Source organism: Malaclemys terrapin, chromosome 19 (genome assembly GCF_027887155.1).
Source record: "Malaclemys terrapin pileata isolate rMalTer1 chromosome 19, rMalTer1.hap1, whole genome shotgun sequence".
NCBI lineage: Eukaryota > Metazoa > Chordata > Testudines > Emydidae > Malaclemys > Malaclemys terrapin.
The window spans coordinates 18,310,169-18,328,225 of NC_071523.1; the positions used below are offsets into that span (position 1 = coordinate 18,310,169).

At 42.9% G+C, this 18,057-nt stretch overlaps 3 protein-coding genes across 6 annotated transcripts in view; 1 reads left to right on the forward strand and 2 right to left on the reverse strand.

Moving 5' to 3' along the window:
- The window catches only part of PANK4 (pantothenate kinase 4 (inactive)), a 34,127-nt gene extending 24,993 nt beyond the window's left edge, over nucleotides 1–9,134 (reverse strand). The window contains exons 1-3 of the mRNA XM_054009299.1: nucleotides 9,008–9,134; nucleotides 2,511–2,593; nucleotides 599–807 (exon numbers count right to left, since the gene is read on the reverse strand). Of these exons, the coding sequence (XP_053865274.1) occupies nucleotides 599–807; nucleotides 2,511–2,593; nucleotides 9,008–9,134 (419 nt within the window). The remainder of the gene's footprint in view (nucleotides 1–598; nucleotides 808–2,510; nucleotides 2,594–9,007) is intronic.
- Nucleotides 8,896–18,057, forward strand: part of LOC128826163 (transcription factor HES-5-like) — a 57,539-nt gene continuing 48,377 nt past the window's right edge. For 2 of the 4 annotated variants that reach the window (XR_008442805.1, XR_008442806.1), the window contains exons 1-2: nucleotides 8,896–9,108; nucleotides 10,992–11,095. The gene's annotated coding sequence lies outside the window, so the exon portion shown is untranslated. Of the gene's footprint in view, nucleotides 9,109–10,991; nucleotides 11,096–13,700; nucleotides 13,875–18,057 lie in introns of all 4 variants that reach the window. The other 2 variants (XM_054009303.1, XM_054009305.1) reach the window with 2 other exon arrangements.
- HES5 (hes family bHLH transcription factor 5) lies at nucleotides 12,324–17,288 on the reverse strand. The gene is made up of 3 exons (XM_054009307.1): nucleotides 13,989–17,288; nucleotides 13,685–13,850; nucleotides 12,324–13,567 (listed from the first exon to the last, which is right to left on the reverse strand). The coding sequence occupies exons 1-3, from the start codon at nucleotides 14,040–14,042 to the stop codon at nucleotides 13,314–13,316; spliced, it is 474 nt and encodes a 157-aa protein (XP_053865282.1). The 5' UTR covers nucleotides 14,043–17,288; the 3' UTR covers nucleotides 12,324–13,313.

The window sequence follows — 18,057 nt, forward strand, 5'->3', positions numbered from 1 at the left end:
TCTGTGACAGGTATTCCAGAGATAGGAATGATAGCTTCTATAGGAACTCTCCGCAAACTGAATCCAAAGCACTTTAGAAACTGATAGAGAATCACTTGCCCACCACTGAAATGCAGCCACCTCTGAGATCAGAGTCATGCTACATAGTGTTTAAGACACAAAGATATGATTACCAAATGCAGCTGAAACTGCAGGGAGAGTTTTAGGGAAGCCGAATATATTAACTATGCTGGAGTTTAGCCAGGACCCTGAGGTTAACACCCCAATTGTGTCAAATGGTCAGATCTTTAGTGACCTTAGTTACTTGTCAACTGAAAGATGGCACATATGGCAGCACAACACACCCTACCAACATGCTGGGGAAATTCAGTACCAATACAGAGGGAGAAGTATCTCCTACTGAATTACAATCACATCATCTAGCACTTACTTGTTCCTTAATGTCACCCATTCAAGCCCAGTCTTGCTAAACTTATAAGGTCCTAGAAGATTACAGTACAAGCACATACGGCTGCAGTCTAACATTTACTAGTGACAGTATTTTATCTTTCAAAAAGAGGAGTTATTCCCTAATGAGTTTCAACCAGTTTCCACTTACTTTAGTCCCAGCTTCTTCTCAATAAGGTCTTTGAATTTGTAGGCACCACCCCCTGTGGCTTTGAGCACTTTAGTTTCTGTGTTGACAAGATGATCTTTAATGAAATCTAAGCAGGTTTCAATGTACGTGTTCTCAAATTTAATGAAGTGCAGTCGAGCTGTGATCTCCTCTTGAACTGTGATTTCATATGGAGATTCATGTTCTATATCCTAAAAAATTCAGAGTGAGTATTTCTCTTCCCCCCCGCGAGAAGTAGAGTTAGTTACTCGGTAAGCTAGTGAATATTTCCATTTGTATTTTCTATGCGTGCAACGTTATGGCTACCAAAGCCTTCCCACGAACACCCTCAATTTTCTTCACATAATATAATTTTAATACATACTAATCCATAGAGAATGCCCATTCCTTTATCTTTGCACAGACATACACAGAAAGCACCAGTGTACCAGACAGAACTTGTGTTTAGGACTGACTCCCCTCCCACACGTCAACAGTTTTTTATATTTTGTATATAAAATGGTGACCTTGATGTTTCATACATCAACTGCATAGAGTCAAGCATTTCTTAATACCCAAGCCCATGAAGAGTGTGTATGAATATTGGTTCGATACATGAGAGCCAACACCAAAAGATCAGTTCAGAAGACTCCTAGCCTTTTATTCTAAGAACCAAGTAACTAGCCTTAGCCATCCAACAGTATTTATTATTCACACAGCATGTCAAATAAGGTGTCAAACTATACCATGGTCAAAGAGCCAACAGTCGGGGAAAGCTTCCTCCCACCCCACAAATGCTGCAGTAAGAAAAACTCCCTCCTCCCCCAACTTTGAAACAGGGACTTGTAATTTGTGTCAGGAATGTGTCTTTTCCCATCCTTGTGAAAATATGTCCAAATTATCAGCCGGGCAGGGGGAGAAATCAAACGAGGCAGGGGTCATGTGGAAAAAATAGTCTTTGATTATGTGATCACATACTATCATAATGCACATCTAAAGGTGGCCAATTAAAGTTGCCTGTGCAACCTCAAATCTGGCATTTCTTAACTTTTGAGTGCTTGACTTAGCAACCTTAACGTCCTTTTAACAAGTTTGTTGTGTTTGCATAACGTGTGTTCTTCATGCAAGCTTGGAATTAGAACTGTAATAAGCTTCCACAATGAAATCCAAGCATCAGCTGGCAAACCTGGGCCAAATGGTGGTTTCACCTGAAATACTGAATCAAACTCTATAGGTGTGAACAAAAACAAGGGTCTCTCACACACTTTTAACCTGACATGCACGTATCTACAAGAGGTTAGGTGCACACTCAAAACTTCCTGCATTACAAGCTATAAAGCAGGACAACAGTAATTGATGATTTAGGATCTCAGATAGGGCAATTGCCCTGGAAGTCCCTTTTTGACCCCTAGCTGCCTGACTTCCACCCATCCTCCAAATCTCTTTTCAAAATCCACTTCAAGGTGGCTTATAAACTTAGACATGTTAGGTTTGTTTTTCATTTCAGATACTGTACGTGCAATACTCACCCAAGTGAGCACACAACCTTATTGTCCTTACCTACAATTCTTCCTTGTGCTAAGCCTCCCATTTTGTTTTTAATGCCTCTTAATTTAGGGTCCAAACTTGTAAGCCCTTACTACAGTGCTTCAGGTCAATAGGACTCCTCACAGTAGGAACCATTAAGGGTTTGCAGGATTGGACTCTAATACTATGAGCAACTCATGGCAAGAGCTGTGCTCTGAAGTACCGTGCACATTTATAGTGCTATATAATTAATAGATATTCCTGGTGCCATCTGAAAATTGATATTATGGAAAACTGCCCTGTGTTTCAAATTTCCTTCCCCCCCACCCCCCTTTCTCGTGCCTGCACACATTAGAGCTTATGGTTTGCTTTATAATGCAATTCTTACCTTTCCAGAATGATCAAAAGATCTCACTCTTGCTACTTTATGCTGCACAGTTGAATAATACGCCAACTTGGTTAACGACCCACCTGTTATCAAAAACAAGACATCATGCATCTCAGATTCAGGGTCAGACAGAATTTAGATACTTCTGCGTCTTAGTTACTTAGCCCAGTTTTAAGAATGGCTTGGCTTCAAGCAGAGCTAATTAGGCGAAGCTCTTTATTCAGTGAACCAAAGGACAGTCATTTGGGGGCTGTCTTAGCATAGCTAGATCCAGATGCATTGCTTGAAGGTGGAGGCTCCACCGGAGGCACTCAAGCCCAACTGATGCTGGGGTGGCTGAAGATGAACAGAGGTCATGAGTTCACTTCTTAGTTACCTCACAGTATGCATGTAAACAGACTACTTGCTTGAGTAAGGGCTACTCAGGTGATTACGGGTTTGCAGGATTGGAATCTTAACCTCCAGCCCCTCCAAGATAGCTAAACTAGGCAGGGAAGGTGCTCAAGGCCATGAGGTGAGAGCATATCAGGACAGGATTGTAACTCGGTCCTGTCTGTGCTCATACTATGCCTGGGCTTCAAAGCTCTCAGGAGGGGGAGGGTTGGGAGGGAAATGTCACACATCCACTGCTTAGCTTTGTGGAACTTGTTTAAGATATGCCTAAAATCCAGCACATTTTAACAGACTTGATTAACAGGTTTGCCATGTTTGTTGTACATTAGGCATATTGCTCAAACAACAAAGTTTCACTTAAAACACTTCCTTAAACATTAAGAATCTTCAAGGACACACTGCAAAAAGTCTCTGCTTCTATTAAAATAAAGGAATTTAAATGCTGAATAACAACATCGCTGAGGGATTATTCTTGGCTTCAAAACTGAACAACATCCTAAAAGGAACAAGCTGCATGAAGCACCAAAGGCAATGAAAAATAGACCCTTTTCCATGCAGCTGGATATTCTTAGGGGGCCAAAACCTGAAGTCCTTACACAGGCAAAAAAAAAATCACTAATTTTCAGTGAGTCACTAAGAATTTTGCTCAAGTAGAAACTGAATAAAAACTTCCGCATTTGGCCCAGAGGCTTCCCTCAAGTCTGCCAGGCACTGGAGGTCACAAACTTCAGGTGACCACAACATCAGTGTACATCCCAGGCTTTCCTCCAAAGCATCAGCTTGCATGCCTAAAGATCCTAAGTGCCTGATTCTCCTCTCAGCTATACCAGTGCACATCACGTCACTCCACTGAAGTCAATAGTTAGTGCTAGTGTATGCAGAGAATCAGTCTCCGCAGCTCAGATTTCTAAAGGTATTTAGGCATTGCTCTGCACAGCATTGCAAAGCTTAAATCACTCGTGAAAATGGGACTTAGACCTTGCAACACTGAGTGATTCAACCCCTTAAACATCTGGGCCTGAGTGATTCGCTCACAGACTCATTAGGGATGTTGAAACAATTACACGTAATGCACGAGCAGTAAATGTTCAAGAAACTTGTCTTACCCAAGGATTCCCCACCCAGAGCTCATCTCACTCTAGTCCTTATCTATGAAACTGCATATTTTAAATAGTGAGTTCCTTCTATATAGATTATCATGCAGCGCTCATCATTCTACTGACTTAGTGCCTTCCAGTAGTGCAGTAAGCAACATGACTAGCTAATACATTTAAATCTGATTTCAGCAAAAACTGCTACCAAACATACACACAACCTTTAGAAGGCTGACGTTCATTTTTCTAGCCCAGGATGCACAACCCCTTGATGAATAGTGGCCTGACAATCCAGGATGTCTTCTCTACTTAACCACAGAACAAGTACAGCATAGACAGTGACTGTACCAGCTTCCCCTGAGATGCCTTGCCAGGAGAACTATGTATACGTATCCATGCAGCCCTTGGCCTCTGTTCTGAAAGTGCACCACCACAAACTCATTTCACTTAGGCAAAAAACAGTTCTGCTGATGCTAACTGTTGGTCTTCCTCAGTCAAGTTTAGATTTGACCCTAGAAGCAGAAAGCTTCTTTCCCCCCATGAAATAAAACCCCTTAGCACAGCCAGGCTCTCTACCTGAGGTAATGAAATCAAGCTTTCAAACTGAATGTGATCATTTTTAAGGATTTACATCAAGAATTATGACTTCTAGACAGAGTAGAAGATGACTAAAAAAACAAAGCTTTTAAACTAACAAATATCTAAGCCATTTTTGCCATCAGTTTATAGAAGTGTGTTAAAGGCCAATATAATTACAAAGAGATGTTCTTAGGAAAATACTTTTTTCAATCTAACTATTTTATAACTGCCAAAATTTAAGACTACTTGTTTTACAGTACTGACAATTTCTTAAGGCTGTTGATCAGAATGTCATGAGTGCATGTTGCTTTGCATTACATAGAAATACTTTGACAGGCACATTAAAAATATGCTTTCAAATGAAACCTGTTTCTCTTTCTTTAGTTGATTACGTTTCCAGTATTTAGTGCGGTTGTGATCCAGAATATGGGAAACACTTTACTTCATACAAGTAAAAGTGGTGCTTTCAAAAGTGTTTGCTTCAAACCCATTGGTAAACGTGAATAATCAATGTGTAGACTTCAGTTCACCTTTAAGGCTTCTTGGTTATCTAACTCACATTCTTGCACTGAGCAAAGACAACCTTCTTGCTATTCTATTTCTCCAGTCCCATCCCATACAGGGATTACCCACTCTGACAACCCCACCCAAATCACACCCACAAAAACCCACATCAGAAAGCTACTAGACCTGCCAAAAGGTTACAAATGTATCTAGAATGAGCTACTACTGAAACAGGTCAAGAGCTCACTCTTCCTATCATCATGTAAAAACAAACCCTTACCAACAGTCTGGTTTTAAGCTCCGTAACTGGAATTCATATTTCTGAATTCCTTTTCTCAACAGCCTGATCACTAAAAGGATTTTGGTAAGCTGATTGATTGTCTTCGAAATGGATCAGCATTGCCCATGCCCCAAGAAACCCAGCATCACCAAGAACACACAGAGAACCAAAATCTGAGCAGTGACTGGAAATGAGTTTTTAAAACCCTTTAGCCACCACTGTACTAGCACATCTGTTTCCTTCATCATTTTCTTTTAGCTTCTGACTTTTGGACAGATGTTAATTTACAGGAGCCAATGCCCAAAAGCATCTGGGCAATTTGATAGGAAAATAAACCCCTATATTAACCACAAGTAGAAAATATGATTTAAAAGGTATTATGGGCTACACATCGCATAACTCCCCCCCCCCCACCTACATACAAAGAAACACAGCTTGAACCTTGCACTGAAAGATGCCAGGGATATGCTGTAGCCAACACAGGGGAAATCATCCAGAATCACAGATCCTGAAGGAAGATAATGCCTCCTTTCCTCTTAGAACAGAGCTTAGGAGGATTCTAGGTCTCGTGCTGCTGTTTTGCAAATAACGATACAATTAATTCTCTACCTATTCTCCAAATAGTTGGATGGGTGTCCCCTTATTAAGATCTGCATTTCTCTTAGAAAACATACAATGCACTCTTATGGTCCACAGCAGCGTTCCGGATGCTGAACTGCCAAATCTCTCAGAGACAGCCTGTGATTTTTCCAAACTCCAAGTGAAAATCTGTATGCACTAAGCCATATCATACTGCTTCACTAACTGTTTCCTGGACTGCACACATTCCATTGGTAAATTCAGTGTCATGCTTCTGCAAACTAAAATTTGCAGCACTAAACATTTGTAATCTAGACAAATGAGGAAAGGTGTTTTTGTTCTTTTTGAAAGAAGCGGTACAGAGGAGACACTGAGTTCCAGATAGATTAAGCAGCATATGATGGTCAATTCCATAAGACCAATGATGACCATCTATGGTAACAGAAGCAGTGAAACTTAATAACCCTCAGACCTTCCAAGATCCCATTCTGATGCATCAGCTGAAACTGTCACTTCCAGTTGATAAGAAAATAATTTTACCCTTCTACTAGTTTTGAACTTCAAAATAGAAATTCAAAGATCAACACAAACTTGATGGATCTCTGATGAGAAGGTACACTTCCCAACCTCTACAAATAGGGAAATACAAGAGATAGGGATGCTCTGAAATTAAAGTGGTGTTTGTAAAGCACTTTGAGATCCCTAAATGAAAGGAACTACAGAAGTACAGAGTTATTTCTTGATATCGACCTTGCATTGCAATTCCCTATCTAGCTAAATTGCTTTTAGCTTTATTTTCCCAGTTTGTAAAGACTTAAAAACCTGTGTTGGACACCCACTGTGCCTGGGGTTTATAGCTAATCCACTGCTTTAATGCTATTCTGACCCACTGAAAGGTAACCCTATTCAGTAAACATAATAAATTAGTGACTAAAATTAAAGAATAAATCACTGTCCCTTTCAGAGGGCTTACAAAGGGTGATCAGATGCTAATACACCCGTCCCTCTTCCCTTCCATCCCGACACTGACACACACACGTACATCATGTGATTAGTCTGCAGTTCTAGACAATGTCAAATGCAGACCCTGAATTGAAACTAACTGCAAATCTAATGCGGGGGGGAAAAGTGTTGCTCAATAAAGAACTCAAAACAACTTCACTGACTTGTAACAGTTGGAGCAATAAGAGGAAAAATGCAAATAGTCCAATTCCACTCCCCTAGACTTCTATGAAAACAGCAGGAGTGGTCCCTACTACAAGCAGGATTTTGACCCTGAGCTGCTTCACTTGCACCTAGAGGAGTATCTTGCCTCCCTTTGTGCCATTCTTGCAGTGATCAAATGCTGGCAAGGAATATGAAAAGCTGGGGAAAATCTATCCCTTCAGCCTCTCTGTTCCCTGCCATAAAGGTTCAACAGTGTTCCAACATGGAACATAGTTGTTTCATCTTCCCATTTGTTTAAGTTTTCATTTTTTCATTATATCGTGACATGCCATACACTTTGGTCCAAGATGTCAAGACCTTTGTGTATATGCCCATTAGGGTTTCACCAGTGCATATTGGTACTTTCACAGAGAAAAATCCCATCTCCCTGGGTGGCTGTAGGAAATGCACAAACATCCAGCAGTCAGCTGTCAATATAGATAGGCTATTGGCACCCTATACATTCAGAAATTAGCCCTCCCTCCACCATCACCCCCACAGTCCTTACATTCTCCCTAAAGTAAGGGGGGGGGGGAAAGAGGGAAAGCAGGAGGAAAATCATGAAAAACACACATAGCTAACAATACTATGTCTTTCTCCTGAATGTGGTTGGGTGTTTTTTTTTGTTTTGTTTTGTTTTTTTGGAGGGGGTGGGTGGAAGACAACAGCCTCAGAGTTTGTCTACAATGTAAGCTCAGTGTTAGTACAAAACACATTAGCAGACCGTGGGGTTGTTAGCCTAGGTTTTGAGTATCTCTACACTCACTTATAATCTGAGGTTAGGAATAGTTGAACCCTGAGCTCAACCTGGGGCTCAGCATCTACACTGCCTTATGCGGCCCAGAGTTCAACCAGGCATATCCCAGACTTCCTAGCACCCTCTCAAAACGTGACTGTTCTAGCCCTTTGTTTGTGGTGCAGCATGGGAAAACTTGACTGTCCAGAGGACAAAAAGTCAGCCCATGGGATCGTCAAATACTTTTGATGGACTCCCAGAACACAAGTCTGGAGGGGCTGCATCTACACTGAAAACCAACAGGGCTTGAACCCTAGGTCCCAGTGTGGGAGCCTGGGGCCGAACCCTGGGTTAGCTTGATGTGTGTGTGGGGAGGGGGAGGAGGAGGGGATTAGGCTTGAGCCCAAATTTGAGCCCTGGGTTTACGCTGTAGTGTAGACATAGAGAGTCTTGCTGCGGCAAGCTACTCCACTGGGCTAATGTTTGCACAGACCCCACAACTAAGCGAGACTGAATGCACCTCCATGTAATGGGGGTCTCATACCCTCCCATCCGCTGCTGGGTGGCATCCCTCCCCCACACCCCAAATTCTGCCTCCCTAATGGATGCTGAGGCAACCCTGCCCCCCTCAGTGGGGCTAACCCCTTTCACTCCCCTCCCTTGACGATGCTGAGGCTTCCCGCAAAGGGGTCCATCCCCTAGTCCCCTCCCCAGGGGTCACCCCCTCCTAGGCTGCTGTCCTCCTGCCCCCTTCCATCGCCTCCTCAATGGGGCCCAACCCCCTCTCCTAGGCTGGCCCCTCCAGCCTGTTTACACCCCAGCCGGCCCGTTAGCAGCCCCCGGCGGCATGCTGGGACTCGTAGTTCTACTGCCCGCCCTCCGCCTCGCCCCGGGAGAGCCTCTGGACCACAACTCCCGTCATGCCCCGCTCCGCCAGCCCGACGCGGCGCACGCCGGGAGCCGTAGTCCGTCTCCCGCTCCAGGCTGTGTGCGCCGCGCCCAGCGGGACTGCATTTCCCAGCGTGCCCTGCGCGCCACTAGCTGCCCGTCCCGGCGGTTTCCCTGAGCGGACAGAGCCGCCACCCGTCCCCGACCGCTGCCGCCCCCGAGGCGCCCGTCCGGTTACCGATGTCTATGGCGAAGCACTTGGCGTTCTCCAGGTTGCGGAAGATCTCGTCAGGCGGGAGAGTGATGCTCTTGTCCAGGCTGCTGTCACCGCCGCTGCTGGTACCTCGCCCGCCCCGCTCCGCCATTTTGAACGCCACCCACCCCCTTGCCTGGCCTCATCGGCATGCAAATATATGCGCATATATTTACATAGTAATATACTATGGTGTATATATTATGTAAATGAGCCCCGGCTGGGGCTCCCTTAAGCTTTGCCAGCATTCATTCTTTTTGCCCAGGGTGTGTGTGAGAGGGTGGATCGTGGCCCCATTTTATCTGCAACCGACAAAGTTATGGGGTGGGGGGAGAGTGTGGAACTGAGCTCTATATTTTTTACCTTACAAAGTTATTGGTAGGTTAGATCTTGATCCCAAATAATCTGCCCCCCTCCACCAAGTTACAGGAATCTAGATCTATGGTATACAACGTTATAGGTGTGTGAGGGTCTGGATTCACTTTTATTTGTACCTCCTAGTTGCTGAGGGGCTTGCACCTGGCCCCATTTCATCCTCAGCCACAGGGTTACTGAATAGATGGTGTGGGGTGTTTTGGGGATTGGTGTCCCATTCATCTGAAGTCCCAAAGTTATTGAGGGGAAAAGGCACATTGATACAAATAATCTCAGTTTGCCTCGTCTCTAATATAGCATCATTTATTTTTATTAGCAATTATACTTTCTATGGGATCTCATCTCAAAGTACCTTATGATTATAAATTGTTGTTAATAATACTAGTACACTATAATATCCTGCATTTACAGTAAATCATCCCAAATAAATACTTGTAGTTTGCAGGTACTCCCTGCTCTTGAGTGAGTTCATACCCCTGCTCCATTTTTGGTGAGAGAAAAGGAGATTTTTCCAGGTATTGCACAAAAAATTGAGGACAAATGATTGCTAATGGATTCAGTAACACATTTTTTTATATCTCCTCTAAAGACCCCAAGCTCACCCAAACGAGCAAGGTGTTGCAGCTTTCAGTAGTATTGCTGTTTCCTACTGACACAGTGCTTGAACTGGGCCACACGGTGGCATAGCACAGTTGGAGATTACAGTGCTGCTTGTGCAGCAAACATCACATGATCCCTCCCTGAAAACGTATAAGTCAAACCTGGAGTGATGGTTCAATGTGGGTAAAGAAGATGGGAGTTGTTGGAAGGTAAAGTCCGAGTCAAAGAAAAGTCTCTCCCTGTCATAAACTAGCAACAGGGGAAACTGCAAGAGAAGTGGCAATACATAGAGCTTACAGCTGGAAACTCCAACAATTGAGATATTTATACAGGACTAGACAAAATACTAGCAAATGTGCTGTAGGAGACACATTAGATGAGACCTGACAGACCTCTAATTTCAGTGATTCTAGGTGGGATACATTCCCTTATTGAAAACACCATTTTCTAGCTCCTTGCATATATGCTTCTGCATCCTCAGGTAAAACATTTGCACTAACAAATATGAGGTAAAGGCAGGTTGGTGCGGAATGGAGATACATTTGGGTTTAACTGAAGTGAGGGAGAGTTAAGGGTTATCATCCGCTTAATAGCTCCCAGTATTCCTTTTTTTCTGAATAAAGGGATACCTTGTTGGCCTAACATATAGTTTGAGTTTTGTAGCCTCTAATTTTCCCATTCTGTGGCCGTAATACTGCTCCCATTCACATCAGTGTTGCGGGTGCAAGCCCCATATATACTGGCTTTTCCCCACAAGGATGAATTAAGTAGTTACAAATATTTCTGCTTTATGTGGAAAACCAATTGGATCTAAATTTCGCTGCATCTCTTACTAGTAACTGTTGCTGCCCCACATTTATTTAATATATAAAAAGAAGGGAATTAAACATTAAGCACCTAGCAAGGTTTATTTTCACTTAGGAAGTTATTTCTTCCTTACTTGAAGTGGATTATCTGCTTCTAAAATGACGGCCCTAATTTTTCTCATTCATAGATACATCCGAGCCACTCCGGACCTATCAGTCTGAATATGGGACCGAGACCCAAGAACTCCTGAGTTAAGTCTAGCTGTGACACTCACCTTTTCTGTGATGTTGGGTAAGTCACTTGGGTTTAAGTGTCTACTGATGTTTGGTTGCCTTCATTTTTTGGGAGTGATTTCTGAAGGTGCTGAGCGCTCACAACTCCAGTTGAAGTCAGTGAAGCTGTATATATTTATCACCTTGGAAAATCAGGTCTTAGACGTCTGAAGTTGGGCATCTGAAGATTAGAGGCTTGTTTAGAATATTTTTACTTTAATCTCTGTCTCAGTTCTTCTATATCTAAAGTGGGAATCATAATATGTAAAGGCTTAATATTATTGTTGGATGTCTGCAAGGTATTTTATTTTGTTTGTTAAGGGGTATATCTAGAGTGTGAATAAGAAGCCACAAAAGGATCAGTTAAAAGTACAGTACTAAAGTTAAGTGTCTCAGTCTTTGAAGTAATTTGTGAGCAGCCTTGTTAAATGAATATGAGATCTATGAGAAGTCTGCTATAGAATCATTTATTGGACTCTTCCTCTTAGCGAGGGCTTTGCTTTCCCCTCACTGTCTCCTGACCCAGTCTCAACAACACAGGGATACCAGCCATGAGTACAGTGGATTTGCCTTATTAAGCCCAAAGGCAGACACCTCTGAATTAAAGAAATCCTCTGACTCTGGATAGTGAGTGCTTGGTCTTGCAAACCCTTAATCACACGAGTAATCCCTATTCACGCTTTCCTCACAGCTGAGGAAGGCTGACTATGGGTATGTCTACACTACCCGGATTGGCGGGTAGTGATCGATCTATCGGGGATCGATGTATCGCGTCTCATCTAGACACGATACATCGATCCCCGAACGCGCTCCCCATCGACTCTGGAACTCCACCAGGGCGAAAGGCGGAAGCAGAGTCGACGGGGGAGTGGTGGCCGTCGATCCCGTGCTGCGAGGACGCGAAGTAAGTCAATCTAAGTCGATCTAAGATATGTCGACGCTATTCTCGTAGCTGAAGTTGCGTATCTTAGATCGATTCCCCCTCCTAGTGTAGACCAGGCCTATGGCTCCTTCTGGATCTTGTCAGTGCCATTCTGTATGTTAATCAATAGGAGTCATTCAAATTACAGTGCCTCAGACCAAACTTGGCCAACCTGGGTTGCTCCACAGCTGAACTGTGATCTTTGTGTATCTATTGTGAGGTCTCTTATGTCAGTTCTTTAAACAGCACTATCCTGTGAAGCCTCTGTCAAAGGGGCATCAGTTAGGGATTTCTACCCTGGAGAGAATGACTTGCTGCATATAGATTCAGTAATCAGATTTTATTTTAACAGTGTGCAAAGTTTCTGCAACTTTTGAAATTCAAAATGGTTTCAAACACAGATCATACAATCAGTGCACCTGACACATACACATCACAGCATCCTCTGAGGATTCTAGTGAATAGACTATCTCCCATAACATTATGGTACCAAAAATGTAAATATAACTTGTACGGTTGCCTTTCATGAAAGACTTTTGCTAAATATTTCTCGTAAAACCGACAACACAAGCCGATACTTTCCTTCCTATGAGGATACAAAACAAGTTACTGCCTTTATAAAAGGCATTGCATATCCTGAACATAAGAAACAATACTCTGCTCCTGAAGAATCTCCTCTACATAGCTTGAGTTATGGTGTAACATTTTTCCAAGTACACTCAATAAACTCTATAAACATTATAGAGCCCCTTACAACAACAACATGAGAGCCAGATTTTCAACGGTGCCCACTAAGATTGGATGCTCACCTTGTGATTCGTAGGACATTGATTTTTCACAAGTGTTGAACTCCCACAATTCCAGTTGAAATCAAGTGGAGTGGGATGTTGCACGCTTCGAAAATCAATGTTCTATGAGTCTCAGGTTGGGCCACTAAAAACAGAGGCACTCCAGTTGAGTGGACACTTTTGAAAACTGTAGCCTAAACTTCCTAGAAGTTACTTCTTTCTAAACACACACTCAAAAACCTCAGCAAGGTTAAAAAAACATTAAACGTTCCCTTTTGAACAACTGCTCAGTCATCCTACTATGAGGATTACTTTGCACATTCTTTTAGAATAGCTACCTCTCCACGTGGTGGGAGCATTTAGATCCTTCTAGGAGAAGGGAAACTGACATCCAAGCATTAGTATGCTCTATAAAAGGAAAGTATTCTTCCCTACTCATTAGAGGAGTGAGAGGACTTGTACAGCAAGTCACAGTCTCCTCTGGAATATGAGTGAATGTCCAGAAACCATACAAAAGTCCTTCTAATCTACCAGGGCCTCCAAAGGCTGCTGGTGGGTTTCAGTGCTGCTTGTTTTGCAGACATTTGGTGGGCTGCAGACGATGAAGCTGGAGAATTTGAGTCCTTGGCTGTAACTTGAGGCCTCTGGAAGTGGCACAGCAGTTTCATCTGGGTTTCCGTGTTCGCAGAATGGAGAGACAAGAACTGCAGAGCCTCTTTGAGGCACCAGGAATAGCCTTCACTGTAATCCTGCTGCAGGCTTGTAGAAGAGGATGCAAAAGCTGGGAAGAGAGAAAAGACGGAGATGGGTTTTAGATAGGGACATCTAGGCTGGAGTTTGGACCAGGGATAAATGCAGCACAGGGGAGTTATTCAGAAGCAAAGGGGAAGGCACTTACTTTGACTGTATTTCAGGTAGCTGACAGTCATCTCCAGGATGTCGGCTTTCTCCAGCTTGGAGTTGGGCTGGTGTCTCTGGAATTCCTTCTCCAGCAGGAGTTTCAGCTGCTCGATGCTGCTGTTAATCCGGTCCCGGCGCAGCTTCTCTACAATCGGCTTCCTCAGCTGTAATACAAGAGGGGAGAGAAAGTTAGTGACACATTTCTCTTTTCCATTTCCCATCTTCTCTGTGTAAGCAGCTCAGCCTGTATCAGCCACTTGCCCTTTAGTCAGTGCATGTTGCAATATGCAGTGGATACTTACTCTGTTTTTCTCTTTGGATGTTAAGATTTCTAGTGAGAAAGTATTGGGTGCCATTATCCCAAACTTTCAAGTGCAGGTTTCACTTCCAATCTTGCTGTTTAGCCAGTGCAGAAAGGAGCTGGAAAGCTCTTCTATTTATACCCATAAGCTGCATACAAATGTCTGGGTCCTAAGCTTCTTTGAGTTTCCCACACTCACTAGCCAATCCATGCATTTATCAGGACAATAGAGAAAGCATCTATTACAGCATGGTAAATTGACTGTGAATTGCCTGGGGATAATACTCTGCTCCCAACGGAGCAGGTGGACTGGGGAGCGTGTTACACAATAGGGACTAGCCTTGGAAGAACAGGATAGGAACGTGGGAAAGCGTTCGCCGTCATTATAATCAAACTTGTGCCTGATGTTGAGAACGTCAACATCTCAATATGCTGCCTTTTCCCAGGCTGTGGTGAAATTAAGCACAGAAGACAGCTCCCAGGAAGGGAAAATGTCCCCCACTTTCCTGTGCCCAAAAAGAAGCTGTAAAGGGAAAAGTCCAGAATTCGAGAGACTAAACATTTTCATTGACATTAAACCGTGCTTAGATGAATACAGTGCTTGTCAATTTTCAGGCAATTGAGATCAAAATCAAAAGGGAAAACACGTTTTTGGGGAGGGGATCTTTTTAAGGAAGATACAGGTCAAAATGCTTTTCTCTCCATCTTTTATAGACATTTTGTTTCCTCTGTCATTTTTTAAAAGTCTTAAATCTTTTTTTGCTTTTTTTCTGGGCAATCTCAATTCCTCCTATGATGGTCTGGCAAATCTGTACAACAACAATAATAATAATAATTAATAAATAGTCGTTTTGCCCTTCCCTGGCATCTTCCATTTGATATCTCAGAGCATTAGACAAACAATCATGAACTAAGCCTCACAACACTCTGCTGTGCCTCAGCCCCCATGTGCAATAGGGGAATATCCTCCTTAACACATGGGGAAACTGAGGCACCAAGGAAATCATTCCCTCACCCACACTTGGCCTCAATGATCCTATCTGCAAAATGGCTATAATACTGCAAGATTTCCTGACTCCTAGTCCAATCTCTCTCTGTCTCTCTCATATACAAGCACCGTTTTTCTTTTCAATATGTTTGACTGTTATATACCCCATATGCATTAGATATATTTGGCACAGTCAAATCTGCCACAGGGAAGCGTGAGAATAGCACAGGGGTGGGCAGTCATCTGACCATGAGAAGATTTTCTAAAGAAATAAGTAATATTTGTTTTTTTTATCATCTGACCTGATGCCAGAAATCTTGGATCCTGTTCCAAAGACGCTGGCTCAGTGATTAAACTGACTTAGAGCAATGCTTTTCTGGTCACTTTTTCCCTTACCACAGGCCCTGCACTCATGAGTATTTTGACTATTAATAAAACATAGACCCAGATTCATGTTTCTTTCTTAATTTATATCATCAATGTAATCCTAATCCTCACTGTTTAATGCTTAAAGCATTGCTTAACAGCCTTCAAGTCGTGAAATGACATAAAAGGTTGTTATAAAGACGTGGGTGATAAATTGTTCTTCTTAACCAACAAGGCCAGGAGAAGAAGCAATGGGTTTAAATTACAGCAAGGGAGGTTTAGGTTGGAAATTAGGGAAAACTTCCTCATTGTCAGGGTAGTTAAGCACTGGAACAAATTGCCTTGGGAGTTTGTGGAATCTACATCAGTGGAGGTTTTTAAAAGCAGGCCAGAGGTGGTCCAGATAATACGTAGTCCTGCCTCAGCGTAGGGGACTGGGCTAGATGACCTGTCCAGTCCTACATCAGACACACACACACAGCTACACACATAGGTTCAGAGGGTGGACTGCAATTGAATAGTATAATCCTAACGTACAACCACCCCCAAAGTCACACAACATGCACACAGGAAATACGGGGGATCATAACAGAAAGAAATCACTTTTCGGGGGGAAAGGTTTAAGATGCCATTTAAAGTGGAGTGGGAGGGTCTGAGATGTCAGTAAGCTCCACTCTCTAGTTGTCTACCACACCAGAGGCACAGTCACCTGCTGACATGAGCCAGGATGTTGGAATCTAGAATCATGTGGTGTCAGAGCAAGTATGTAAGATCTTGTATTGACAGAGGTGCCAATTCTTTCTATCATGCCTGGTCAAACTGCCATGTTTGCTTGGAGCACCTAAAATGGGGTTTGGTGCATTGGAGCATTTCAGTGGGGTTTGGTGTGTGCAAATTTGTCCTCTCAGGCACTACACATTCCAGAATTGGAAGTTGGGGCTTGAGAGAGTACCCAGAGACAGAAATAATAACATCTAGCACTTATATAGTGCTCTTCAGCAGTAGAGCTCACAGTATCACTATCCCCATTTTACAGATGGGAAAACTGAGGTGCAGAGGGGGGAAGTGACTTTGCCTTCGTCTGTGGTGTGGGGCATGGGTCACTTGTGGGTTGTTGGGTTTATTTTTGTGTTGTTGTTTTTTTTCAACTAGAGTAAATGGGAGATTCTCTGTAACATGAAACCCTTAGATCAAGATTTGAGGACTTCAGTAACTTAGACAGAGGTGATGGGCCTACTACAGGGCAGATGAGATTCTATGGCCTATGATGTGTGGGAGGTCAGACTAGATGATCAGGAGGGTCCCTCCTGGCCTTAAAGTCTGAGTCTAAGATCATCCAGTGTGTCAGTGGCCAAGACAGGAATAGAATACAGATCTCCTGAGTCGCAGTCCAGTACTCTATTCCCTAAGCCAGGCTTCCTCTCACAGAACCCAGCTCTTCAGCTCTGCTGTTCATAGATTAGGGACCTGATTTTCTACATGCCTCAGTTTCCCCATTGTTACAAAGATGTTAATGAAAGTCTCATCTAACACTTTGTCAACTTTTAAAATGCAGAGAAAAATTAAATAAACCTTTTTCTCTAAGCTCACTGTATGACCTCTCCATACCTCAGTTTCCCCATATGAAAAATGGGGCTAACAATGGTATCACGTATGGCTGCATGTAAATAACAACACACACAGAGTTGTTGAAAGGGCAAATCTTGTTAAATTTTGAAATCCTGAAAAGTTTATTTTACTGGTCATAAAATTTTGTCATAATGTTATCTAGCTGTTTTTATGATTCAGTTGCTGTAGTAGTTAACTCCATGACTTCATGTGACAATGAGTTCCATAGGTCAGCTACCCCAGGGCGTGTTATATGTTAATAGCTTATTCATTATTATTTTTTATTGTTTTTCAAAGCACGTGGGTGACTCGGCAACAGAAGTCCCATTAAAAGTCCGATTAAAAGTCCGCCTCTAGGTCACTTTGAATTCATTTTGAATTATTATTATTATTATTATTTAATTTTATATTAGCAATACAAGACCACACACACTTTGTTGTTGTAGCTAACAGTGAAAATATTATGCAAAGCTCTGTGTCCAGATGCATTGGACAGTAAGTCATGCCACACGCTGGATGCGAGGGGTTGTGTTTTCAGCAGCAGAAGGACACCGTGAGGTGGGAGGTTTCCTTCGGCCAGGGAGGCTTTTGATCCAATTTTCAGTTCTGGAAATATGAAATGAGTGGTTTTAAATAATGCCATCCTCTCCCTAGCACAATGCCCGGGAACGCAAAGGGCTGTACCAGCCCTCATTGATTAAAGCATTATCCCTTTCTCCGAGTGCTGGCCAGATGGTATAGAAGGCATTAGCTTTCCGCTCAGGACCTGCAGAGGCACACTTCTATTGTTGACAGTTTAACACTGTGAATGGAGTGATGTGTGGGAAACTCTCAAAATTCCGGACTCACACCATCTGAGGTGAATGGTGAACCAGGCAGGCTGCCTTGCATTGCACGCACAAAACAACAAGCCTCTGGGGTTACAAACTCCAGCTTCCCTCTCTCTCTTTGTCATCAGTTGGAAAAGACCAGAGCTCTAGCACCAACCCCCCCTGCTTCCCGCCTCCCCCCCACACCTATTCACAAATCAAAGAAATGAGCCATTCCTTTCGTGTTTACTTTGAATGTATTATGCAGGTCTAAATACTTTATGGTAAGTGAATATTTG

What these genes read in the sequence shown, in the direction of transcription:
- HES5 (XM_054009307.1), bottom strand. Translation starts at nt 14,042, where the DNA reads ATGGCACCCAATACTTTCTCACTAGAAATCTTAACATCCAAAGAGAAA. An exon ending in CATCCAAAGAGAAAAACAGA is followed by an intron (nt 13,851 to 13,988) that starts GTAAGTATCCAC and finishes CTTGTATTACAG; the next exon opens with CTGAGGAAGCCGATTGTAGA. An exon ending in CTACCTGAAATACAGTCAAA is followed by an intron (nt 13,568 to 13,684) that starts GTAAGTGCCTTC and finishes CTCTCTTCCCAG; the next exon opens with CTTTTGCATCCTCTTCTACA.